The sequence below is a fragment of the Solea solea genome, chromosome 1 (assembly GCF_958295425.1).
Source record: "Solea solea chromosome 1, fSolSol10.1, whole genome shotgun sequence".
In the NCBI taxonomy this organism is placed as follows: domain Eukaryota; kingdom Metazoa; phylum Chordata; class Actinopteri; order Pleuronectiformes; family Soleidae; genus Solea; species Solea solea.
The window spans coordinates 16783348-16810419 of record NC_081134.1 but is presented as its reverse complement, the minus strand read 5'-3'; the positions used below and the strand labels follow the sequence as shown (position 1 = coordinate 16810419).

Below are 27072 nucleotides of genomic sequence, written 5' to 3'. Positions count from 1 at the left end.
ATCGTGACACCCTCTCTGCTGCCGCTGCATCAGTGCTTGTACAGATGACTCATCTTCCTCTACCTCAGTGCCCATTGTTTTTTTTTTACTTGCTGTCAAAAGAACAGGCCGGAAATTGCCCCTCTGCCCCCCAACCTCCACCAGGAGGAGAGGTCGACCCACTTGGGTTTTTATGTGGCAGATGCTGTTTTTAAGAAGTCAGAGCAGCCCACGGTGGATACAATATGCCCATTTATTTATTTTGGCTGATATTGTCTTTTTTGCTCTCCATCTCATAAAATATAACAAATGATACACAAAATTGCTCCAGCTCCCGCTGCTACCCTCATATGGAGGATAAAGTGGTATAAAACTGATTAGTGACCTGTCCTGGGTGTACCCCATGTGGAGGATAAAGTGGTAGAAAATGGATGGATTGATTTACACGCATTTCAAAGTTTATGAGAACAAAAACGCAGGAACTTGCTGTATACATATCAGCCAGCTAATGAAAAATAATGGGCTGATTAAAAAAGGAGTCTGACTGATAAATCACATAATCGCTCTTCATCCAGTCTGCTGGCAGTTGTTAACATAGAGAACTTCTTGTCTCTCGTGACTCTGGGCTCCAACAGAGAAGAATGATGGCAGCTGTACTGTGACTGTGGATCTTCAGCCAGTCTTCGTGCTCGTCTAACACGTGCCATGAGGTTATGCTGAGGTTAGAATGACTGTGGACTTTTTGATGGTAGGTCTTTGTTCAGTTTAGTTTCAGAGCTCTAGGATTGTTGGTATTAAAATATACGTACACATTTGATTGGCTGGGCAGCACAACGCACATTTCCTGTTTGAGAAGAGGTTTATGTTCATAAATGTAGCATTTTTAAGAACTTGTGGAGTTGTTTTACACTAACAGACATGTAAAAAGAAAAAACAAACCCATAATCACACATTGTGATGGCTCAGTACCACTTTTTTGTGTCAGAGTCAGTATCACGGCATTGCATTTTATTTAATTATCGGTTAATATTACATTTGTCTGATGCATTCACTACCTAACTGTAACTCATGCTCCAATTGCGTGGAAGACATTTGCTGCTCACACTCACATTCTTGTCAGGACTGTGGTGGTAGACATCTCTTCTTAAAGTACTCTGCCTGTGTTGTGTTTAGTTGGAGAATTTACACCAAATTTAGGATACATGATTCGACATCTGTTCTCAAAGTACTCTGCCTGTGTTTAGTTGGAGAATTTACACCAAATTTAGGATACATGATTGAATTATAGGTTTTTCTTTTTCCAATACCGATCCAATGATTTTGGCAGTTATCGGACCAACATGATTCACGGGTTTCTCATCTCTAATCACACATACTAATAGCTCCTCCGTGATCAGCAGTGTTATTTATTTGCTGGTTAATTGACTGCAATGTGCCGCTGTGAACTGTGCAGCTGATTAAGGTGGCCGTCTCCTCTGTGGCGGCCCACAGTTTTAGAGGGGTGACCCTACCTTTAGCTGTAGCCGCAGGCTCACAGACCTCCCGCTGCCATCCCAGGGGCAGCGACAACCTCCATCACTGGCTTCACTAGCTGGCTAATGAGAATCCTCTAACCAGTGTGACTGGAAGCACACGTGCAAATGTTTGAGCTATTCATCAAAATGACTGTAGTGCAACCTCTAACACTGCTGTCTAAATTATTATTATTGACATGTGTGACTAACTGATTATAAATATAGTTAAGGGCTTAACAAAGATTAAAGAAAGCCAAGCTAACATTTGCAATGATGATCTACTGTGATTAGATGAGTATTTTCTGTCCTGTTGCACATTTGAAGCATCATTTTGTTGTGGTGTTTTGTCATTCTGATCTCTGTGAGTTACTGTGAGTGTGCTGCTTTCAGAGCCTTGACCTTGAAGTGAACCCGAACACAGGAAATATCATTCATCTACTATATATGTATATGTATGTATATGTATATATATATATATATGTATATGTATGTGTATATATATATATATATATATATATATATATATATACATATACATATACTACTACTATATTTTTCCGTGTGTCAGCAAAGACTCACGTCAGCCTACAGTATGCACTATTGTCGCAAAAGACTCTGGTGTTTAAATGATATAGCTTTCAAACATGGTTTTGTTATATAGTATAGTTAGAAATAAACCTCCTTTGGCCCTCTAGTATTAGGATTGTAAAACAAACACTTGACTCTCTTACACCTGTAAGCTCTTTGTGTGGATTATCCAGTCTACATTTAGACCACAGACCTGCCGAGCTCAGACAAGCTACTGTGTTTAAAATGTGACTGATGCATAGTGGGACACTGCAGCAGTTAGTAAGCCAGAGTAACTTAAAAAAAGATCTAAAGGTTGGAGTGAGGGTTTGTCAGATGACCGGGAACATGGCTCCACTGGGATACTAACATTGACTTGTGTCAGCCGAGGCACTGGTAATAAAGCAATTTTAAAGTGATAATTTGGCCCATAAAGAGGATTTGACATGCACTTTTATTGGCTGTGACAAAGACACAATTGCTGTGCAATTTTTTGGCATTGAATCGCTTTGAGCTAAAAGCTTTTGATTGGAAGCTGGATTCCAATCCAGTGGTGCTAAATGAAATGATGTGCAATCATTTTGACTGTCGGAGATAGCGCTGTTTTTTTAGCGCAGTTGAGGTATTGATACATTATCAATACTGATCGCTGTAGGACTCGCCTGGGAGCTGTATAACTGATAACATGTCTGAAGGTAAAGACAGAGTGAAAACGAAAGATTTAAGCCTCTGAGCCTACGATATCTTAAGAATGTGTGATCTACCTTAATGACACACGGGTCACACGGTTGGTGCAGTGGTTAGCACTCAAGCCTTTTGCAGCAAGAAGACCTGTTGTTCACAACAAGGGCCTTTCTGCATGCTCTCTCTTGCATGTTCTCCCAGAGTGTGCGTGGGTTTTCTCCGGGTTCTCTGGCGAAAACCCACAGTCCAAAGACATGCAGATTTGGGGATAAGGTAAATTTGGCACACTAAATGGAACGAGAGAGTGGATGTTTTTTTGTCCCTGTGATGGACTGTTGAAAGTCCAGGGTGTACCCCGCCTGTCATCATTTGTCAACCCCCCCGTGACCCTCACGTGGAGGATAAAGCAGTAGATGATGGATGGATAAGATTTTACCTGCATGAGGTTTTCAAGATATTCTGCAAATCTTTATCAGCTTGTCAAAAAAAAACATGCTGGTAGCCAAAAGAAGGCAAAAAGCTATTATTGTAATTGTACCTCCTGCTCTTACAACACATTCACAACAAAAATCCATCCAAAAGCCATCATCGGATTCCATTAAAATCAAGGTTGCATTCTGCAAAAGTTAAAATCTTAAATCAAATGTCATCCATTTTTCACTGGCATTGTTTTCCCTTCCAGGTAGAAAAGCCAGTCCTACTGTGCTGAGTCAGCGACTGCACAACACTTAATAGACTTTATTGTCGCATACCTCCACACACCATAAGTGCCATAGAATGGCAAATATAAGGTTTAGACCTTGGTAATAACTTCATAAAGTGTATTAGATGAGACTTTGTTTAAGTTCCCCCTGTGCTACTCCAGCCTGGTTCCAGGTTGTTTTGTGTTTTTTTTTTTTCCATCTCCGTCACTCTGAAAATAAATATAGCCTGTTGGCCGCATGCCCTCAATTTCTCCCACCCAGCCTTTCATCTCCACTATGTCCAATACAAAAAGAGGAATTAAGTATAGATGGGAATCACATTTTGTGATAGATGATCCTCAACAAAATGTGGTCATTACAGCAAAGGCGATTGTTATTTTGATGCATAGATCTCCTTATCGAACCGCCTGGAAATTTAAATGAGATTTGAATTTTTCATGTATCTCCAAATGGCCGGCGCCGTTAATGTCTTGATTTCGATGTGTGAGCTTTGAGGGCGCGCGAGCACAGTGACAAGAATACCTGAGCAGAGCACAATTTCCAGTTGCTCTCTATGTCATAGTCGTGCAAATAATTCATTTTCACCAGACCTGAGTCACCGGGTTTTTTTGTGTGTGCATCCATGGTGATATTTTAATAACCAGGGACATATTTTGATGATTAGACAAACAGATGCATTTTTGGCTGTTGTTCTCATCAATCTTGAAACTGAACCAAGTATTTTGCATCCAAAAATTCCTTAATCACTCTATCTGCTAAATTAGTTCCTCATTCTCCTTTTGAATTTATGTGAGTTTTCACAGGTTATTAAAGTGATGTGTTTTTTTCTAGTTTGGACCTCTTTAGACAGGCAATTAATGCTGGATTTTGCAAGGACTCCCTAAAGGCATGTAGTTTGTAAAATGACAAAATGAAAGATTGTGGCGTATTCTGAATATTTCCTAACATTCTCAACATTGTTGCACTGTGCCGCTCTCACGTCATAGGCAGCCAAATAACCCACACACTTGTGCTTTTTTCCTGCAAGGTGTTTCATTCATCAGCTAGTAATGTCATTAAAGTATTCTCTGAGATTCCTTGGGTACAAAGGCTGGAGGCCACGTCTCTCTCCACGAGGCTGCAGTCTCGATCCTGCTATTTCATGTTATATGTGTTTTCTCTCTAAGTCTTCAGAATCATAACCAGAGCTCATTGTTGGATGATAATCAAAAATTCCATGCCTCAGTGTACAGTATATATGCAATGTCTACGTACAGGATAGAGCAAAAACAAGTCAGAGTTGGAGCCAGATAGAGCCTTCAGTCATAGAATTATAATCATAATTGTTTGTTTTTTCTTTATATCATGGTTCCCCAGTGTATATGCTCAAAAAGAAACCAGTGTGTTCACTGTCACCTACATCCGGATAATTGTTGTAAAAATGTGTTGATAAGATTTCACACATTTGTAGCAAAAAAGCCATTTATATTCTTTCAGTTGTTTGTTGCACAAAATGGTCAACAGAAGTGTGAATATCTAAAACACGACTAATTCGTGAAACTCACCAAAACAACTACTTTCTCTCCTCCACTTGCAGCAACAGAAAATAGATTTGAATGTGGCAGTGCTTGCCTTACTCTGAAAATAACAAACACTTTGAAACGTAGTACTGAAAGTTTCACAGTAGTTTGGTAACGTGGGGGTCAGTGGCAACATTTTTAAAGCTCTGGTGTGTAAGTTCCGTCAGTCATGATCATAGACTGTACATACAAAGTGGATGTGATATGTTTGCTGTGGGAAAAACTTCTTACTTGATTTATGTTTCCTGAGTAGTTTTGATTTGAATTCTGGTAATTATATAATAACCAGTTTATGTAATTATGTAATAACCAGTGCGATTGACAGCTGGAATTGTACAATAGGTGCCTGGTTGCAGGTGACGCCTGTGAATATCCAATTGCAAAAACTCCTCATGCCACCTGGTTAGGGTTAACCTCAATTTCAAATTTATTTGTTTAGCGCCAAATCATAACATACATTATCTCAAGGCACTGTTCATAGACAATTCAAACAATAAGCAAGCACTAGGCATCAGTGGAGAGAAAAAAATCCTCCCCAGAAGAAGAAATCTCTGACAGAACCAGACTCAAAGATGTGCAGCCATCTGTCTAGACTGGTTGGGGTGAAAGGAATAATGGGGGACAGAGGTAAGGTGGGGGACAGCAAGTGGGGAGAGAAAGGACAAGAGGGAGGTGAGGTAGAGACAGTTATGACATGTTTATAGAACTACTGTCATTTATACAAGACTACTTGAATGATTTGTGAATACTCTCTGGCCACAGAAGACCATCAGGTGTCCAGATAAATGCAGGTTATCAAATATCAGAAAACCTCTCAAAGGGACAGATCATGAAAGTCAAACCAAATAGAGATGTGACCTTTTGATTGAGCTCAGCTTCTAGAATCTACTGATTCTTACTTTTTTTTTTTTTTTTCTCTTTTGAGCTGTGCATCTCAAAATGACCTTCCTGATCCTTGCCATGTTTTCGCCAGAACCTTCCTCACCAGTGCTCAGTGACACTCATGCACATGTATGACAGGGTGCATCGGGTCCCCGGGGCTGTAAACCTGTGAACAGCATGCAGCGAAATGTGAAGTTACTGTAGCGTATTCCCCTCCTGTTGACCCGTCGGCTCTGCCTGTAGCTCGAGTGTTGCCTGGCAGGCTAGCAAACAGTGACACACTGAGGAGTGGATTGAGGAATCAGAGAGAGAAAGAAACTTAAAGGCAAAGACAGAAAAGTAGAAAGAGACAAAGATGAGTGTGCTTTTGAAGAGAACATCAGCAGGCTTTGTGGCACTCAGGGAAACATTTCTCCTCCCTCCTTACGAAGGACCCATCTCAGCAGATGAAAGCAGGAGCCTCTTTGAGGTGGTGCCCTGGCATTATACCTGCATCCTGCATCAAGTAATTGAAAGACCTGAGCGTATGATAGGGCGCTTGCAGAAAGTGGGGGCATTTCAGTGAGCTGTGTGCCAGCAAAGAAGGAGAATAAGGAGAGAAAACAAGAGGCTCACAAAGGTTCATGTTTGTGCAGAATGTTTTTGTGCAACATATCATTAGGGCTGTGTGTTGGCAACAATCTGGGGACTTTTAATACCATATACTACTGTGTGCCATATATATATTTGTATTGATATTCTTTTCATGTTGATGCTGATTTTAACCCTTAGAACACAGAGCATGTTTTTTCCATTACTGTGTTAAAATGTACCGTATATACAGAGGCTATAATACTGTAGGCAATATAGAGTGTCTTATATCCTTTTTTTCTGAACAACCTAGGCAATCTGAGGAAAGATTTTTATAATTTCCACCAACTTTATAAACACGCCTGAGAAAAAAGTAATCAAAATGTTTAAAATCGTATTGAATTTGGAAATGGGTCACAGTTGAAAGTTCCCACGGCTCGTTTTTATGAATGAAAAGAAAAGGAAAAACCTTTTGTGACGTCTGCACAAATATTGCTACTTTATATTACTACTAATAATGCAATATCAAATGAATCATTACTTTGACTCAACAACACAGATCTGTGCCGCGTTAGCACTAAGGGTTAATACCTCCACCATCTTACAATCGCTATCATTAAGCCAATATCTTAGCAAAGACATGTTTTATTAAGAACAAATTGACCAGAATATCATCACTAAGTACCCCCTGCTCTTGTATGTAATTACTGATGCTTTCAGTGTACAAGCGATATAAAACATAATATATGCAGGAGCTGGTGAGTTGCGATGGCTTATATGACTGCAGGCTTCATAAAACGGTCTTCATTTTAAAACTGGCCCGCTACCTGCCAAGGTATCTGACCAAATGAAGCAAAGAGGTTATTTTTTTTTTTTTTTTCGATGGAGGACAAAGCCATGTTTTGGAAGCTGTTTTTGTGTCTCTATAATGACGTGGACAGAATAACACTGATTCTCTCAGGCTTGTATTTGGGGATTGACAGCCCTGAATACGCTCAATGGATCAGAGTAATCTCTAGCAAATCAGTGTCAATGCACAAGTTAATCCTTCCTGGAAGGAGACTTAATATGTTGCACCGGAGTCATATTCCCAATGTTTTTGAAATGAATATATCATGGAGAGGACGCTGTCACATTTGCACATTCAATCTAAATGTTGATCTTAACCTTTTGGAATCGGGGGTTTATTTGGTGACATTAGAGTCAGTAGAGCTGTGTTTGTGTGTCTTTAAATTAGTGGGTAAAAAAAAAGAGAGGAAGAACAAGCTTTGTCATTTTCTCTTGACTGAGGGAGGGAGAGAGAGAGAGAGAGAGAGAGAGAGAGAGAGAGTAAAAGCTTTTCTTTGTGCAGTCATTTTCTTTCAGTAAAACCAGAGAACTCACACCTTCATCTCTTCAGCCGAAAGGTCTCGTCCCCCTCTTCCTCTCCATCCCCACCCCTTTTCCTCCCTCGCTCCCTCTGGTGTTTCCAGTGGATGAAACAGAACATGGTTTCTCATTATCAGCCAGACTCCGCCCTCTCTTTGACTGCTGGTGTTTCTCCTCCCTCCCTCTTTTGTGGAGAGCTCGGCAGTGTGCGTTAATCCCGGATTGTGCTGCCCTGCCGTCTGCATCCCGTTGTTGCTGGGAGAGCATGGCACGGCTCCAGGACCCCTGTGCTCACACAGGAGCGAAGTGAGAGAGAGAGAGAGGAGAGGAGAGAGGGAGAGCAGAAAGAGGTACGAGTCACCACTGTCACAGCTACTTGTGTACTGCCCTGCACTATTATTGAGTTCCAGTCACACTCTCTCTCCTTCACATATAAACAAGAGGGAAAAGGGGGGGGGGAGGAAGGATGGTGACCAGTTTGTCGCAGCTCTGGGTGCAAATGTGATTGAAGAAAGAGGAAACCTTGGTCCTCACATCCTGGGTTCCAGCGCTTCTCAACCTTCATCTGCTTTTCCCCCCCTCTTTTTCACCACACACGTAAAGGGGATTAAACTTTTTTTTTTTTTTTTTTTTTTTTTTTAAATCTTGTGTTGGCACATCCGGAACTCTGAGAGTATCTGACATGGAGTCTCCCACCAAAGAGATTGAGGAATTTGAAAGCACGGCCCTGAAGTACCTCCAGCCGGAACAGATTGAAAAGATTTGGCTACGACTCCGGGGACTGTGAGTATTTACACTTTATTTTCAACAAGTGTCTGTGTGAAGCAACGTTATGTACCCTTACATGTGTGATGTACTTTAAACTACTTTAAAAAAAAAAAAATTAACATGTAAAAAAAACTTAATCACAGATAAAACTCAACATGAGGGACAACATGAAAGAGCCTGGCTTTGTTCACCTGATTCTGTTTTGTTTTGTGTGTCAGTTGCTCTATGTGTGTAGGATGTGTGTGTGTGTGTGTGTGTTCTGGTGTTTCTCAGAGTGAATGTAGCAGCTCTGAGGTACTTTCTTCTGGAAGAAAAACACATCAGTATGAGGCAGCTTCCGTGGAGCTGCTCAATCACACAGCCCTGACACAGGAAACATTTTAATTTCATCACAATTCAAGAGTTTTGCTGCAGATCTTTTTTTTATTATTGTATCTGCTGTGCAATAAACACCTGTTGCCAATGTAAGACTTTGACGCAGGGAGATTCTAAATTTGAACTTGAATTTGTTTTCCTTTTTTCTCTTTTCCTTTTTTCCTGCTTTGCGTCTGTCAATCACTTACGATATTTCCCTTTAAATAAAAAAACGCCCTCGAGCAGAACCTTCCTCATTCCCCCTTGTTTCCTTTAAGGAGATCTCCCGATGCTACAATACACACACACACACACACACACACACACACACACACACCAGCCTCTCAATGACCTTTCACCCCAGATAGAAAGCCCTGTGTAGTTTACAGTGAGTGTGCAGGTGGAAGTGGGAATTCTCTCATCATTCATACTCAGCAGGAGGAGACAGCGGTGCTGCTTGGAGGGTTGTGTGTGTGGAAAAAGAGACATCTTGTTTCATGTTTCTGCTGGAGGTCTGAACCAAACAGTTTGCCTCGGCATCGCATTCGAGAGCGGAGTGAACGAGCCGAGCGCTGTTTGACGCAGACTTCTCACCTCATCTTTTCAATTTCTTTGTGGTTATTTTCATGTCACTGAGTTTCTCCAGTTCCCCGATGAGTCAGTGTTTACATGTCCAAAGTCAACATGTGGTTCCCTCCACCATCATCATCATCATCATCATCATCATCATTTGGTCACATCATAAATTCCCCCTCCATTGTGACCATCTGTCATTGTGGATATTTCATGGGTCAGAGTGAGTCAGATGTGGGCTCTGGACTTTTTTTTTTATGTTCTTTCTATTTTTTTCCCTCCTTCTCATTTCATTATTGCTACGCAGCAGCCTGCTGGATACTCTGAGGGCTCCTGTTGCGTGTCAGAGATCACATTAGCCTTTAATCTTACAAAGAGCCTCTGTCTGAGGAGAGATAGAGAGCCACAACTGACAGGCAGCCCCCACAGATGTTGACGCGTCACACAGTGGATGTTGTGCGTTTAAGGGATCGAGATGCTGTGTATGTGTGTGTGTGTGTGTGTGATGAGAAAGGTTGTGTATGTGCTGGTGTGGATGATATAGATTGGATGTGTGTTTGAGAGTGCATACAGCAGCCTGGTGACATTTACTGTATGTGCTGCCAGCTTATCCTCAGAGATTTGTTTGGCAGCTGTATGTGTGTGTGTGTGTGTGTGTGTGTGTGGATGGCTATCACAGCACTCTCTCCGGCACAGCGTGCTCCAGAGTACACCAATCATCCGCAGACAGGCAGGCCGAGCATTTGCTTTGGACAGTTGTCCCTTTAGCTCACCCTTCAGCGATGCAGTCGAACCCCCCCGTGACATCCACTGATCAAGGAATGAACAGCATGTTGCGTTTTATTACTTCCCTTTGATGAATGGCCCCTTTTATATTTTTGCATCGGTGAATGGATTCCAATGGATTTCCATTAATAAATTAGATCACTGCGACAGACCCGACCTCTCCGTCAGCCACTGATTAATGGAAATCAATAAATTATTTAATCACTTGATCAACAGTTCATCACAGTGAGCTCCCTTAAGGGCAACGTAGACTCAGCCCCAAGGAGGATCAAGGTGGCCGTCTGACCGCTTTATGACACCGTCTGATTTGTGAGGCACTGAAAGGAGATCCAGAAGCTTCTCAAGTACCGTCCTTCTGCACACACGGGAACTCCCACTCCTTCATCTTCCAAATATCTCTTAATCATTTCAAAATTAACTTTCTGGGTAACTGTGACGACGATTCTTCCTGTCGTTTTATAAAGCGGATTAATCTGGAATGTAATCAGCAGATTAAGATGCAGCAAATTAGATTTTCCCAACAAGCTACAACAGTAGGATGCAGATAACATAATAATGGGTGTTTGAAAGTTTGGGAACCCTTTCCATCAAGCGTACCAGTAAAGGAAGTACGACCGACGTTCTCATTTTTTTCTGGTCATCTTAACTGCTGTGACGTTCTATTACAGTGATAGTCACATGTTGTTTTTAGACTGGGTTCCTACGTTCCTTACTTTGTACAGCCCCGGAAAAACAAGTGCCTCTTATCTTTCAGGCAGACACTAAAATGTAAATGCTGAATGGACTACATAGTATTTCTCTTGTCCACCTCCACTCAAAACACTTTACACTGAAGGTCACAAGCACCCACACACACTTACACACTGATGGTGCATCATCTGGGGCAATTTGGGGGTTCAGTATCTTGCCCAAGGACACTTTGTTTGACAACAGGAGGAGCTGTGTTAAAAACAAAAAAACACGATCAATGGAAGACCCCCCCCTTTTCACCTGAACTCACATTTTGCTAAATAAATTGACCTTTTTTATAATTACAATAATTCCTGGAATTTCCGTGACTCCTTTCAACCCACATCCTCATTATGCCGAGGACATTGCATTAAAGCCTCCTAATTAGGAGAAGCTCTGCGTTGTTGACAGACACACACACGGGACGTAAAGGAAGCTCAGCAAAGGGGGGGTTGGGCAAAAGGTGGGGAAAGGATAGAGGAGGACGTGAGGAAACAAGGGAATATCAATGTTGTTTCTCTTTGACCTTCTATTAACCGTTCTGTTAATCCTTTATGTGATTTCCTTACCCATATGACTTCCTTCCATCTATTATTTTGTTGAATAACGTTCTTTTTATTCTGTCCGACCGTGACACTCAATGCCTTTTTAAAGGCGGCACCAACCCCTAATGATTAATTCAATCTTTCCTTCACCAATCTTGAGGGAGCGTTTAACATTTCCTTACAGAGAAACTTCCTGAGCTTGCAGTTTTCCGCTGAGCGCTGTGAAAGATTATACTGAAAGCGAGTGAGAAACAAATCAAGCTAAGTGCTGTGAACTGTGCCTGACTGGAATTTAAAACTGTGCCTGTCGTCCGAAGCAGCGGATCTGACCTTCCCTACGCTCTGCTGTTAAGAGTGTTAAATGTGCGTGTGCATTTAGCTTTTAGAGCCATGTTGTCAACTCTTCATGGACGTGTAGGTGTGTTTCAGGCAAACTGATAGCCCTGTACTCAAGGTGTGTTTTACTATTGCACACACCGGGATCCTACACAGTGACATTAAAGTAGGTGGGATGTCAGCAGTTGGAGTGTTGTGTGTGTGCGTGTGTGTGTTGTTTCTTTTTTTTTGCATATAATTACGCCCTCTCTTAAATCCCTTATTTGCATAAGTGATTGTAAGTTTTTTTTTTGTAAGTTCCCAGACTGCTGGGAAATGCAAGACGACTAACAACACGTTAACTCTTATTTTCATATCTAGTTATACTGAGTGTACACATTTGATGCAGCACCTTTCTCATTTATTGCTTGGCGGTACGTTGACCTTCTTGCAAGAAATGGTGAAATGAGTGCTGTATGTTAAAGGAATACTTCACCGATTTGCATTTAGCTTTGTATTACTAGTTATTACTATTACTACTATTACTTATAGCCCAATATTTGAAAAATTATGCTTCCCAGCCTCAGTTTCTTCTGGGTTTATATCTTATCTGAGAAATATCTGTGATGTCTTTTCTTTGTTACGTGAGGTTGGTAAGCACCATTTTTCAAAAATACTACCCCTATTCTAGCAATACAAAGCTAAATGCAAATCGGTGAAATATTCCTTTAAATGCACCATAGTCAGAATTAAGGTTTTTAACTTTAAAGATATCCATGTATTATTAAAAATAACCATCTGGGTGCCTCTAATGCCTTTATGTATATTAAACTATTAGACTCTCCCCTAATATTGAAAGGACCTTCACTTTCACTACGCACATATTTTGCACTAGTATTTTGTGACCCAGTGCTTCATTCTCATTTTCTTCCTCATTGTTATTAGGAAAAAGAGTTTGAAATGAATCTATTGGGATGAGAAATGCATAAGACAATAATGTTCACCAAGTGATAACACACTGGTTCAACAGTGGAGAATGAGGCAGCTGGTGAAGTGACAGAATTATTAAGGTTAAGTTGATATGACGAGGCTGCTACTTCATGTATTTCAGTATGAATTGCTATACATAAATTTAGATGTAGTGTTTGTGAAGGCTATACACTCTTTATGACAGATTTATATGCAAATGAGAAAAGTGAATGCATCAAATGCACCAAAATGGCTCACACATGTGCTATAGATTGATCTGTTTGTACAGGTGCTTCTTGCCTGAAGCAAGAGTCTGATTTGTGTGTTGTTTCAAGTTTAACAAGTTAAATGGAAAAAAATAAATCCAATATAACTGAAGATCAAAAGAGAAATGCTTTCGTCGGTGCCTCACAATTCTCCTGTTTGTTTTCTCTGGCAGGCGCAAGTACAAGAAGACATCCCAGAGGTAAGACTTGCTGCAGGGACACTGGACCTCCTCATTCTCCACTCCTTCATATTCATCCCCATAGTCTCCTCCTCCTCCTCCCTTGCAACACTGAATCTCATGGACCTTCACCAATCGTTTTATTTTATTTCTTCATTATTCAAAGTCTCTTGTCTAGCAAAAGAGAAAAAAAAAACTCTTAGGAAACTCTGTTATAAATATTATGCAATTTAAATAAAAGTGGTTTGTGTCGAATATGATTATCATTATTAATGTCCACTTCCATTCCTGTGGGCCATGTCTCATCCAGAGGATATAACACACCTTGTCACGCTCTGCATTGACGTATCTGTGGTAAACCAAGTGACGCAGATGCTTGGGAAACTGCCGCCTTCATGGAACTTGAAAGCTTATCGATGAATGACACAAGTGCTGTGCATGTTATCTTAGTCGTTATTAAACTTTCATTAGTTTGGTTCTGTTGGAGAAGCTCGGGGGAAATCAGGCTTTCCATTAACCAAGATTTAAATGTGTTTATTTACAAGGATGGAAACAGGAATCAATCAATGTCACTGCATGAATGGATAATGTTGAGTAAAGTCTCATTTGTTATGTTCATTTATTGATCTTTAATGTGCTCTGGTTGTACTTCATTATTCATCACAGGCTCCCTGTGATGACTCTTCCCTGTTACAAAGGGAAGATTTTATGGCCACAGGACCAAACAGACTGGGAAATATTTAATCTGCATCCATGCTCCATCCTTTAATGGTTATGGTAATGATGTGATTCCTGAATTTTCACCCGACTTCTCGGATTATTTCTGTAAACTACCTGCATATTTCCAGGATGGGTCATTTCATTATTGTAAAACATGCAGAAATTCTTTATTACTTTCTTGAGTGACTCTATTTCTTGAGGCAACTCAAACTCAAAGAACAAATCTCAATTGGATTTCTATCGTCTTCAACATTCCATGCTTTTCCACACATTAGTGAATATTTGAATGACGGCTACAAAGAACAGATATAGAATGTCATCATCTCAGCAGTTACAATCTAAAGAATATCTCTACTTAACCTTGACAGACTGTAGAATTTTTTCTTTCTAATTAAACTGAGAGAAACAGTAGAACATAATCACCTTCTCCACTTCCTTTATGTAGAATCAGAATCTACTTAAAGTTATATTTTTTAGCGACATTGTGACTAAACCTCATGAGTGTATTTCCTACAGTGTCTATTTCGGGCTCACAGGTTTTAATGCTTACAACTCATGGACACTATTTTCATATGGTGATACATCTGTACAGTATGTTTCAAGAACCACTCTCATAACATGGATGACTACAAACAGACAAAGTCGTGCAGCGCTCTGTTTGTGAACCTGCTGTAGTCCTCATTCAGCTGTCATTTATTAACGGATGACGTGGCTAATGGTTTAAGGTGTATTTAAATTTCCACCTGGTCTTGAACATGTGTATGTGACACTCTCTCCACTCTTCGGTGAGCTCATGGAAGCTGAGGGCAAAATCCCAAAACTAGCAAGCCTGGGAGAGTCTCTCTCTCAGTGCTGTCCAACTGCACTCACTAGCAAAACACATTAGCTGTTGCAGCAGATGCAAATCTTTAAAGATGGGTCAAGAAAACATCATGCTCTCATTGACCGTCCCTAGTTTGTCTTTCCTTCCTGTCCTCTCTCGCTCTCTATCTCTGTGTCCTTGTCTTGCAGGTTGCAGGATCCAGTTCCAGAAAAATTCTGAATTATGACTTTAATCTCAGAATTATGACTTTAATCTCAGATATTTTTTTTTTTGGCTTTAACACTCTAGACTGAAATTAGCTGTGTCCATGGTCATACCAATAAAGAAACACGTGTGACAACATTGTGGAATACATTGTATAACAGTCTGGTTACACAGTCAACACTTGCATTTATTCTTTTCATGGGATTATTTATACCTACAGTGTGCTTCCCCTGACTATGTTCTCTTTATTTTCAAAAAAACGGGGTCTCAAACAACCAGAGACAGATTATTTGCTCAGACAATGCATCACTTCTCTTTGCAACAGATGAATCAACAACTGCTTGTGCTTCCATCTATAGAATACAAGGCACGGCACACATTGCTTTGACTTGGCAGGAAAGCGTAACAACTCCACAAATGAATATCCAAACGAGAATTGGTTTCGGAAGTGCTACTGTTATAATGCTATTTCATGGCATTTTCCTGCGAACTGTGGGATTGCCGCACAGTTTGAGTAACTGAATGAAACGCTCCTCATTGGCACAGTGTGAAATGAGCTAGCTGCTGGAAACTCTCTCTCAGTCACCGTCTCTCTGTCGCTGTCGCTCGCTCTCTCTGCTGGGTGGAGGAGTTTCTGTGTGGAGGAGCCAGGTGATTGACAGCTCCATATGTGTCTGTGCAATTACGGTCGGGCTAATTGGCAGAGAGGAACACTGGGACATTGTCATTACTGACACACCAGGACAACCCCTCACACACACAGATGGAGGGAGAGATAGCTCTCGTCACAGAGGGAGGCTTAGTGGAAGAGGAGTGTTTGTGTTAGTGCGAGTGTATAGAAAGAGAGTTAAAGGAGATGAAAGTAGGTCTGAAAAGAAATTAGATGCATTGTGTTGTCCTGTGTGTTTGTGTAGGTTTAGTGGTGGTCGGAGGGAAGTGATTTCCCTGTTGCTACTTTGATTACAGTTTTTTTCTTTTTTTTGCTCACATGACCACTATTTTGATTCTCTTTCAAGAATTGACAGGTTTAAGCCCCGCCCCTCTTAGTTACTGTTGCTATGCCTGTCAGCCTTTTATTCTTACAGAGCACACACAGTGATAAAAGCAGCAGATTTACCTCTCGAAAATATGTGTCTCAAAAAAGGATGAGTTTGGTGGTTGATGTAACCTCTGGGTAACAAAATTTAGCTGGTTAAGATATCATCAGTTGTTTACCTGTTGGCAACTGGACTTGCTTATAAACAACTGCACTTTCTTACGACTGAGAAGCTTCACAGACATGTTAATGTTAGCTCTAGTCCTAGTATAGACTTGCAACTTGTCAAGCATCTTGGTAGCACCTCTGGGCAACTATTTCTGACCAACAAGACAAACAGACTTCTGTATTAAATGAGTAAGAAAGAAACAACGTAACTTTGCTTTTAATGGCCACTCAGTCGCTCAGAAAAAAACTACATATATGGAACTGGCATTCTAATCTGCTTAAAAAGCTAAGATAAATTAGTTTACACCATTACACCTCTTTTATGTCATATTCAAGAGACGTGATGTGACACATTCAACTCCAGCTTCTCTTTAGTTGCTCAGCTTTTGCAGGACAACAATAACATTGCTCCTGGAAAACTACAAGCATTTTTATCGACACATTTCCATCAGGATCATTGGTCTGACTGTTTGTAGGTCTATCCAATTGCGTGGAAGTGGACGATGACTACACCCTTTCTATAGACCCACACACAGACAAGAGTCTGATATCACTGGTTTATGGCAATTAGACAGACATTTTACTCAATGAAATGATTGCTGAATCTTTTTCGGATGTAGAAAATGGCAGTAAAGTATTTGTCCTTACTTGTTCGATAGGGACAACAAAGAGAGAAGGGAGAACTAGCGACTGTTGCCTGGTTGCAAAGCTCTGGAAACTAAGTTTGATTCATTTAAGTGCACATTTATGAAAGTATGGGTTAAAATATCCAACTTTACTTTTAATACTCTACCTGAGGACAATCTGTGTCGACTCATTGAAACCTCCTGTTCGTTCCATAGTGAGGTTGGTTCGCTAAAACCTTGAGGTCATGTAAGTTGAGGGTGAGTAGAAACCATTGTATTCCACAGTAGTCATGGTCATTGTTCAGAGGACGGTTCAGTGAGTGATCGATTTATAGATTCAGGTGTTACATCTTTGACAAACTGCTTATTCTTGACTTAAACGTGCTGAATAGCAGATTTCTTCTGTTTAATTGTGAAAAAAGAAAAAGGAACAGAACAAAGTTGTTTTTGTTAAGGTTACAGAAAAGTAAAAAATAGATTTCCCAAGTCTGACCAATTATAGCAATTATTAACCAACAAAGCGACAACTGCTGTAAATGTATCTTGTGTATCTTGTGTATCTTTGTATTTCTAGGCCTGAAAACTGCACAGTAAGAAACAGACTTTTAGTTAAGCTTGTAAATGTGTTGCAGTGGTCACACCTTGTAGCCCAGCCTTTCGCTTTAAGTGTTTTGCCATCTGATCCAGGCATTAGTCCAATCCAGCCTTAAATGGCCTTATGTAGTCAGCCCAGTTGCCAATGCTGTGAGTGTGTGTGTGTGTGTGTGTGTGTGTGTGCGTGAGTGGGTGTGTGTTTATATGAGATTTTGTGTCTCTGTTCACTCTCCCAGAGCTGCTGTGTTTGTTCACATTGCAGCCCTGGAAGCAGTGCAGGGATACATGTTTTCAGAGGCTGATCAGGGACTCAGGCTGCCCAGTCCACATTCTACAACACATTCAGACATTCAGTGTATTTGTGTTTGTGCAAGAAATGCTTAGATCTATGAGCAGTGGCGGTGTTGCTTTTTGTATGTGGATGATGTTAAGTTCCGTTATTGCACTCGTCAGTTTGTCTGTATTTATTTAGGTTGAGAGCAATTCAATTCAATCTTTGTGAAAGCAAATCTCAAGAAGTACAGTACATAGGATGAATCCAAGAGTTTCAGTTCAGCTCATATTCTTTTTAAATCTGCTTACTGAATCCCAGGTCCACACAGTCATTTTTTGCAGTACTGAATTCATATTTTTCAAATTTAAGTTAGGTTATATAATATTTTTCTTTCTCGTCTTCTTGTGAAAAAAAAAATCACTTTAATAATAACTTGACATTTAATGATGCACACGCCAAGTCGAATGCAGGATTCTTTTTCTGCCATTGAAAGCATCTGCAAAACATAATTCTCAGTATTTTACAGAACACTACCTACCACTGGGGGCATTGAAGTCATATCCTGTGTATTTTTTTATTTTGTCTACAGTAGGTGGTACTACTTTACTTTTTTTTTATAGAAAAATACAAAAATTATAGTTATGTTTTGGAGTGAAAGTGAATGAGTCCATAGTTCATTTGTTGGGAGGCCTTGGACTAATGACCTCAACAATATAAACCTGAGCTGTTTACCAACAAACTACAGAACAGAGGGGTATTCCAGAAAGCAGGTTATGTGAGAACTCTGAGTTTGTTAACCCTGAGATGAGGGAAACTCTGATTTATCCGTTCCAGAAAGAGAGGTAACTTAAACTCTGGGTCTGTTACTGCGGTAACTTACTCTGTGAACATAACCTGCTCGCTGGCAGGTTTACTATAAGAAACCCAGAGTTTCTACCTGTCTTCTCCCACACGAAGAAAGCAGTTAGACATGGATTGCCCATTCATTCGAAATCCAATCGACATCGAAGCCGTATTTATTAGAAATGCATTATGTCGTGAGAGAATCTTCCGACCCAGATTAGACGTTTTGATTAAAAATAAAAGACAAATTCACATGTGATTTGGTTCTTCTTTATTCTCTAAAAGTACAAAAGCAACAGTCAGGATTTGTAATATAGTTCCAACTATTAACATATTTCACATATTCACCTGTTTCACCATGACAATGCCCCCACCTCAACTGGCGTTCAAGTAATAGAATTTCCAAGTCTGTTTTTCTGATTTGCCGGTCCAGGTACACCATTTCTTTCTCGGTTTTTTGGAATGGTTTTCATTAGGTGCACCCTGTACAACTCTTTACCGGCAACTCGGAAACATATGGACGACATTTAATTCCTGCAGTTCTACATACAGATTTAACATGGTATTGACCGAAAATCTCACTGTGTCAAGCTGTGCTCTAGAAGTTGATGGACCCTCCTCTTGGTGATGCCCAGCCATGTTCTGTTGAAGGACAAGAATGTGCTAGTTTGTCCATTATCTATGCTCATCACTTCAGTGTACATGTCAAACTCCAAATTCCACTCAAGAATGTAAATGAATATGAATGGGTAGAGCAGTGCCAGTAGCTATACATAATATTAAGACACACTTCAGTAGGCCCCTCCGGAGCTCTCCCTGTGGCAGCAGACAGCGTCTCATACATACATACATACATACATACATACATACAAGTTTTATTTAAAAAAAAAAAAAAGACATAAGTGTATACTTGCATCTGATGTAGGCGCTTGTGTCCTGGGGGGTGACAGGCTCAGATGAGCCTCCCCCGGGGATGCCTTCAGACACAGGGCGACCCCTGTATTGGCTGAGAGCCAGCTCCTCAGCCTCTGTCAGAGGTGGTGGAGGTGGCCCTCCACCCGTTTTTCGGGCCTCTGCCTTCTTTCTGTTGGCTGAGCAGAACTCAATGTTTGCAATCTGAATTAATATTAACGTTACGTTTAATAGCCTTAGTCAATTAAGAATAAAAAAATAAATCAAAGTGAGGTGCAATCATAGCCTAGCAAAATATGCCTTACCTTTTTGAATGATGTTTTTATGTTTTATTTTGAGCTGCTTCCAAGTCCTCCTTTCTCCTGTTGGATTGCACCTAAATGAAAAACTCAGATTTCATTCCTACTTACATTCATAACTATAGACTATGCTACGATCTTACGGTTAAATGTTACGTCAATGGAATAGTACATTCAAACTTACGCGTTGACTCGGCAGCAATTTTCTCCCATGCGGTCTCTCTCTCCTTCGCTGCTGCAGCTGTGTTGCATGTGCGGCGAAATATGTGCTCATATTCTCCGTAGCCCAGCAAAAGGATCTCCAACTCCTTCGCACTGAAATAAGTTGATCTTTTTTTTTTTTCTCGGTTGTCATGGTGACTCGTGGTATCGGGGCTCCATTGATGATGGCTTTTTTCAGTGGTTGTGCACGCGCGTACCTCGAGGTTAACATACTCAGAGTTGATTGAACTAACTCAGATCAGCTGTTCTGGAACCGGATACTCAGAGTTTCCCGACTCAGAGTAAGTCAACTCAGAGTTCAGGGATAGACTCAGAGTGTGTTGAACCTGCTTTCTGGAATACCCCTCAGATCATTTAAAACCTTGAAAAATATTACTTTCTAAACTGTGTTTTTGCTACTTAAACTTATTACGAATAAATAGAAGTCTATTTCTGTGGCTACTGGCCACTCTGTAAGTGGGTGTAAAGATGGGTGAATGTCAGCCTGAATATGAGCCGTATGGGGCGAAACATCAACATGCTGGCTGAATCAATTCAGCTGGTTAATTAACACTTAACCAGCTAATGCATGGTTAATACAACTGTTATACATCTGTCTCTCTTCTGTCTTGACCTCAGCCCCCCCATTTGTCTTCTCTGATTCTCATTTCACCCCAAACAGCCGGGGCAGTTGATGTTGACATCTTTGAGTTTTTTCTCTCCTCGTTCATTGTGTGAAATGTTGAGTTTCCCTTCTCTTGTAAGGTCTCTTGCCTTGTCATGTAAAGTGCCTTGAGAGATAATGTATATGGCCATTTGCTGTTGTACAAATACAATTTGGTTGGATTTGATTTGATTTTCATGAAGCCAGATGTCTTTGCTGCTTTGGAGCGTTTTGGCCCAGGCAGCTCAGAGTCACTTAGTAAAAGTTTGTCAATGTGACATGAGGGATAATGTGAGTGTGGCTGTTTGCCAGCTGAAGCTCAGTGGAGATAATGCATCGTGAAAGTGACTCAGAAAATCAAAGTAAAAGTCTTCAGACAAAGAAAATCCACCTTATGAACACTGTTACAGGTCAGACCTAAACCCAATAGAGATGTTGTGGACTGATGAGTGCAAATTCTTGTGTGTTGGTGGTTTAAGCCATTGTTTATACTTGTGTCCTGTGAAGACCAGATATTATTTTATTACAAAATTAATGCAGAAAACCAAATATTTCAAATGTTTTTGCATACTTTAACTTGCCTCTGCAAAGATATGGGCCATGTAGTTGTAGCAGGGCAGTAAGTTAACTCTAAGTATAACATTTGCATCAAAATACTACAGAGGGAACAGTGAATGAAGAAGATCCGCATACTCACAGAGGGTAAAAAGAGCAGTGGAGAGGAGAGGAGGACAGATAGCATCAGCAGAGTCACTGGGGAAAATTTAACTCTTTGGTTAATGTCAGTAATCAGGGAGCAAATCTTCCAGTCATTGGTTGCCTTACAAGAACAACCAATTAGACGCCATTACCCTCTCTCTCTCTCTCTCTCTCTCTCTCTCTCTCTCTCTCTCTCTCTGTGCATGTTGTCCAAGGATATTTGCCACCTCATTGGACAATTATTTTGGATTATTAATCATGAGATTATTAAGTGTTACATGAGCAAATATAATCTAAACTCTTAAAGCAAATTAGACAAATTATTGTAAGCAGTAAGGAGTAAAAGTCACAGTTGCAACAATGATGAACTCTGCTTAGTTATAATATGTTTTATATATACATATATATACATGTGTATATATATATGATGCATACCGTTAATTAAGAATAAAAACTAGGACAGATGCTAAAGCATACCGCGTATATCCTGCCAAACATTTGCCGTGTTGCACCTATGTGACACTGCCTTATTGCTTCCATCAATGACGAGCACAAATTCTGTGCACAAGATGTGAATTAATGGGCTTTTCCATTCAAAGAGTAAAGAGAATGAGGAAAGTCAGATCACACAAGCTTTAATAAATGACATAGTAAACCCCCATCAGTCCATATGAATCGACCAGCAGCTTTTTTCATCTCTTAAATGGGGTTGAAGCTTTGTTGCCTCGTGTGCACCGCAATCGATTCACTCTCCATTGCTCTTTGACGTAATTTGGTCTTATTGATCCGCCAGTTTTTTCTCTCGGCCGCCCGTCCATTAGATATATTGAGATTTTTCAACTTTAGAGTAAACTGAAAATTGAAAATATGCATGGGAAATAATGTCGATGTGCTTGACAAAATAAGTTGTAACTCGTTCACACGAGGACGCTTGCGACAAACGACAAAATATTTTATTGGAAGTGCCTTTCGTTTAGACGGTGACGGCGTTTTTGGGGCTTAAAAACGCACAAATCTGAAACCACCCTCCAGAGTGGAAAACTTGAATACGCTCCGCCGTAGCGTCTCCATTTACACTGCCAAGATGCAAAACTCTACAACAAACATGTCGGATTATTTCCATGGGACGGACCTTCAACTGCTCTGGCAGCTCGAATAAACGTACAGTGTAATCTGGAGTAGTAGTTAAACTTCTTCATCTGACCAGACGAAATTCTTTTTCCCGGCGGTTGCCATGTTTTGCTTTTCGCGGAGAGGAAGGAAGATTCTGCACATGCGCTCATACATGGTGGTGTTGTGTGATAGTGTATCACAGCGCCACCTAGCCGCCTGGCATGCATACCCAATCGAATTCCACACACTTTTGCGTCACCGTATGCATGCAGATTTCCTCCTGAAAACGCTTGTCTAAACGCTTAGATACAGTTAGATAAAATAAATACTACAAGCCTTGTTTTCAATTCAACCGTGTCAACTAAACGATTAAAAAGTGTCTGTTTGTGGGAAGCCAACTTTATGCACTAAAGTAAAGAATTAAACTAATTAAAGAAACAAACTTTATTGTGAAATGCCACCATCAAAAATCTCCTCACTGTATTCAAACAGTAAACTACATTCAGTACATGCTTGAACATGGTCAGTATAGAGCTGTGACGACAGTAAACAGAGGCACCTGTTCCTGATTTCAGGCTCAGAGCAGCTGAGAGAATCACCTCACCTGCAGGATAGGTCATGGTGATTAGTCATGTATGGTGTTTGTGTTTGATTCCTCGTGTGTATAATTGAAATGAAAAAAATAACCCACAGGTGCTGATCACTGAGACTGCCTTCAACATCGGAGACATGACATTGGCACTGGTTTATAATGTAGGTCACTCCTGTTTGACAGTTAATTGGCATTTTAACAGGCATGAAAACAGAATATTGCCAATACATACTATACAAATGCCATAAAATACCTTTCATCTGTACACCTATACATCAAAAGAGAGCCATCCAGAACGCCCATCATAAAAACAACATTAGCCCATGTGGTCATGTTTTGTTCCTTGTGTGTACCACCATGTATTTAGTGTGCAACACTGTGGTAACGTTTTTAATACATGGAGTATCTTAAGACTGCTACTCTTTTGAAAACTCTTGGTTTTCAGCACAGATACACTAAAGATATTTGGCCGCTTAATTCCTTCCTTTTGAACCTTTGCTGCCTTCAAATAACTCGTACAAGATGTGATGTTTTTCTGACCATCTTTAAAAAACCTGCTGAGCCCATGGAGATTCATATGTATATATGTGTATATACACTGCCTAGCCAAAAAAAAAGTTGCCACCTAAAAAAAAGGGTCACGTACTCATTGGACCGCCTTTAGCTTTGATTACGGCACTCATTCACTGTGGCATTGTTTCCATAAGCTACTGCAATGTCACAAGATTTTTTTCCGTGTCCAGTGTTGCATATATTTTTCTTATGCACTTATAAGGTCTTGTATTGATGATGGGAGAGTCGGGCCACTGAGCAAAACCTTCCCCAACACATCCCAAAGATTCTCAATGGGGTTAAGGTCTGGACTCTGTGGTGGCCAATCCATGTGTGAAAATGATGTCTCATGCTCCCTGAACCATTCTTTCACAATTTGAGCCGGATGAATCCTGGCATTGTCATCATAACGTTGCTGAACCTAGACCTGACCAACTGCAGCAACCCCTTACCTATTTGCTTAGTTAAATCCAGGTGGCGACTTTTTTTTTTGCCAGGCAGTGTATATATATGGATATATATATATTATAATTTTAGTAATAAAGATGTTTGATTGGCTTTAGAGGACATAAGTGGAAGGATGTGGTGTTGTGGTTAGCATCATCGCCTCACAGCAAGAAGGTGACTTGTTTGAATCTCAGGTTAATCTAAGGCTTTTCTGTGTTGTTTTTGCAAGTTATTGTGGTGTGTGTGTCCAAAGGCATTTAGATTGGTTTAAGGTTAACTGGAGGTTAACTAAATTGATTGGAGGTGTAAATGGTAGTTGTAATGTACATTTTAGATTTTCCTCCAGTTTCCGAGTTTAAATGCACGGCCGTAACACCGCAACACGCTTCCTCCATCGCAGATAACAACGATGTCATGTGTGATGGCCCTACAACAGGCTAGGGACCTGTCCTGAATGTACCTCACCTCTGGCCCAATGTCAGCTGGGACTGGCTCACAGAGTGGCTGAATGACAAAAAGTATGGCAACATCTCTTGGAAAGATGCTAAGAATGATTAGAGAAGAACAAGGTGCCCTCTGGCTACCGTGTTGCCATTGCCAAGCCAAGCATGTCATGTCAACCCCCATCTGAGGTCACCATTTCTTCACCTCATCTCATCTATCCTTTTTAAAGGGGTAATTGCTTGGTTCAAACACCCCCTCCCTCATTTTCCCTCAGATTAGACACTCCTTTTCTCTTGTGAGGTAATTGCCTCAATTAGCACGATTCACACCATGTTATACCGTTTTATAAACCATGCAGGTGTGGATAGACCCCCCCCCCCCTCCCCCGTTCTGTCTGTGCAACCGGTACACATTCATGCAAGAAATGCAAGATGCACAGTATGATGTGAATATGAAGCAGACTGAAGACTGAATATGAAGTTTGGAATGGATTCTTTCCATTCAGGCTGAACAACAACTTAAAAAGGCTGCACACAACGAGGCAAATCACTTTCAGATTGATTTATTTTTCCTTTCTCTACCTTAAAGTGAAATAATAGTTCTGTATGCAGAGGTGCTGCAGTTCCATGCTGCATGAAAAGGGCTTCTACACTGATTTCCCCCCGCCTGCCTCAGAATTACATTATTGAGCTAAGTGTATTGCTATTCAAAAGATTGATTTCAAAGTAAATTGATAGGCTTTTATCGTAAGTTAAAGGCTACAGCAGAGATGGGGCTTCCTTGGTGCGGGCCCAGCTCATCAGGCTTCCCCATCCTGCTGCCTACACCAGATAATATTGCAGATTTATGGTGCAGATTGTCTCCTTAATCTGGTGGTTTATATCCATCCTTCCTCCAACAACTCCTATCTCCACCCCGCCTCTACCCTGGTCCCTGGTGGCTGTTTCTCCAGACACTTTCATCTCAGGTAGATGGAGAGACGGCAACAATCTGACAGCATCTTTTTTTTTTTTTAAGAAAGAGAGAAACTATTTGATCACAATGTATGAGAATGTGAAAAATCCTCAAGTGTTTTGTATGCTGAATGGGTGTACTGAGTGTTGGTGTGATGCCTGGCAGGTATCTCTCTCTCGCTCTCCCCGTGTGTGTGTGTGCATGTTTGTGTGTGTTTTTCTTTCCATTCAACTGTCTATCACCTCACCTCATTTATCTCCAGCTAACCAAGTCATTTCAGCTCTAGTGGGAGTCAGAGACCTCACATACAGTGTATTTAGACCCACTCTGTGGCCCACAGCCTCAGCCACAGTCATAACCACTGTGAAAAGCTGCGTCTGAAAAATGGGCTTTTCTTGCTGAAGCCGAAATGGATAAAACTCGAATTAATGCATGAGTTGGAACCAGGCAAACATTTATGTTCTGAACTATACGCTATAAAGAAAATGAAAACCCAGTATTTAACCCAGCTGAGTATTTACCTATTTTCCAAAAGTTAAATCAAGGTCTCGGGGCAGAGCCTCATCTAAACAAGGGAAAAGTGTTTCTTAAACTGACATACACAAATGCAGCACATCCCAGAAAAGTCTGGATATAAAGTCTCACATGGATAGAATGTATAGTTATGGAAAAGTTAAGCATAGCACACACCACCCCAATTATTGGCCCTTATCGGCATCAACAAAACCCCTGCCGATGGCTTTGTGGCCGATTCAGTATTTTGAAATGCTGTTGCCTTCCATTGATAAGAGGGATTGCTGTGATTTGCTGTTAAGGTCCAGCTAAGGAAGACAAAAATAGACACAGAAATGACAAAGAAAGCAGAAGACTTGCAAATAAGAGAGAACAAAACAAGGAGCTCATTTATCTGAACTCTGAAGTGTAACTAAACCCCCTCTTCTGAGGCTAACTTCACCTAATGCCTGGTTTTCTAAAATGCTAAAAAGTGGACGTAGAGCTCTGTGAGGAAGAGAAGGATGGCCAGTCAAGTTCTATGTCTTTACTATGTCTTTATAGTCCTTGTTTTGTGCACTGGGGCACAATTGGAATAGAAAAGGGTCTTCCTCAAACTGTTGCCACAAAGTTGGAAGCATAGCATTGTCCAAAATGTCTTGGTATGCTGAAGCTTTAAGATTGTCCTTTATTGGAGATAAGGATCCTCATTGAAACACCTGAATTCAATCCTTAACAGGTGTGGCCTTATCTGCACATTATTTGAATGCTTATATATTGGGAAATATGAATGAATTGTGGTGACTGAAGAGTTTTTCCTACAGCTGTGTGTCAATGAAGTCAAAACACTAAGTTTAACGCAAGAACTGAACTTTTTGTTGGCTTGATAGCAGTTAAACAAACAGTAAAACAAAGTAAAACACAATGATTTCTTCTACTTATTTCTCTTTTGTCATATTATTAAACATGTTTCGCTGTGTGAATGTGCTATTTGCAAACATCCATCATGCTGTTTGGACGTGTGTGCACATATGTGTGATAGAGCATGAATAGTGTCTTTATAAATGTGCGAGTGTGTGAATAAACGTACCAGTGTTTGCTTTG

The 27072-nt window shown here is 40.6% G+C and overlaps 1 protein-coding gene across 4 annotated transcripts in view; it reads left to right on the top strand.

The window, feature by feature from the left end:
• pde1cb (phosphodiesterase 1C, calmodulin-dependent b) overlaps positions 1-27072 on the top strand; it is a 97370-nt gene that overhangs the window by 22010 nt on the left and 48288 nt on the right. Inside the window, exons 1-2 of one of the 4 annotated variants that reach the window (XM_058626330.1) lie at positions 7746-8610; positions 13306-13332. The exons of the other annotated variants lie outside the window; for them this stretch is intronic. Coding sequence (XP_058482313.1) covers positions 8510-8610; positions 13306-13332 — 128 coding nt within the window. The 5' untranslated portion in view covers positions 7746-8509. Of the gene's footprint in view, positions 1-7745; positions 8611-13305; positions 13333-27072 lie in introns of those variants that run through there. 4 annotated transcript variants of the gene reach the window in all.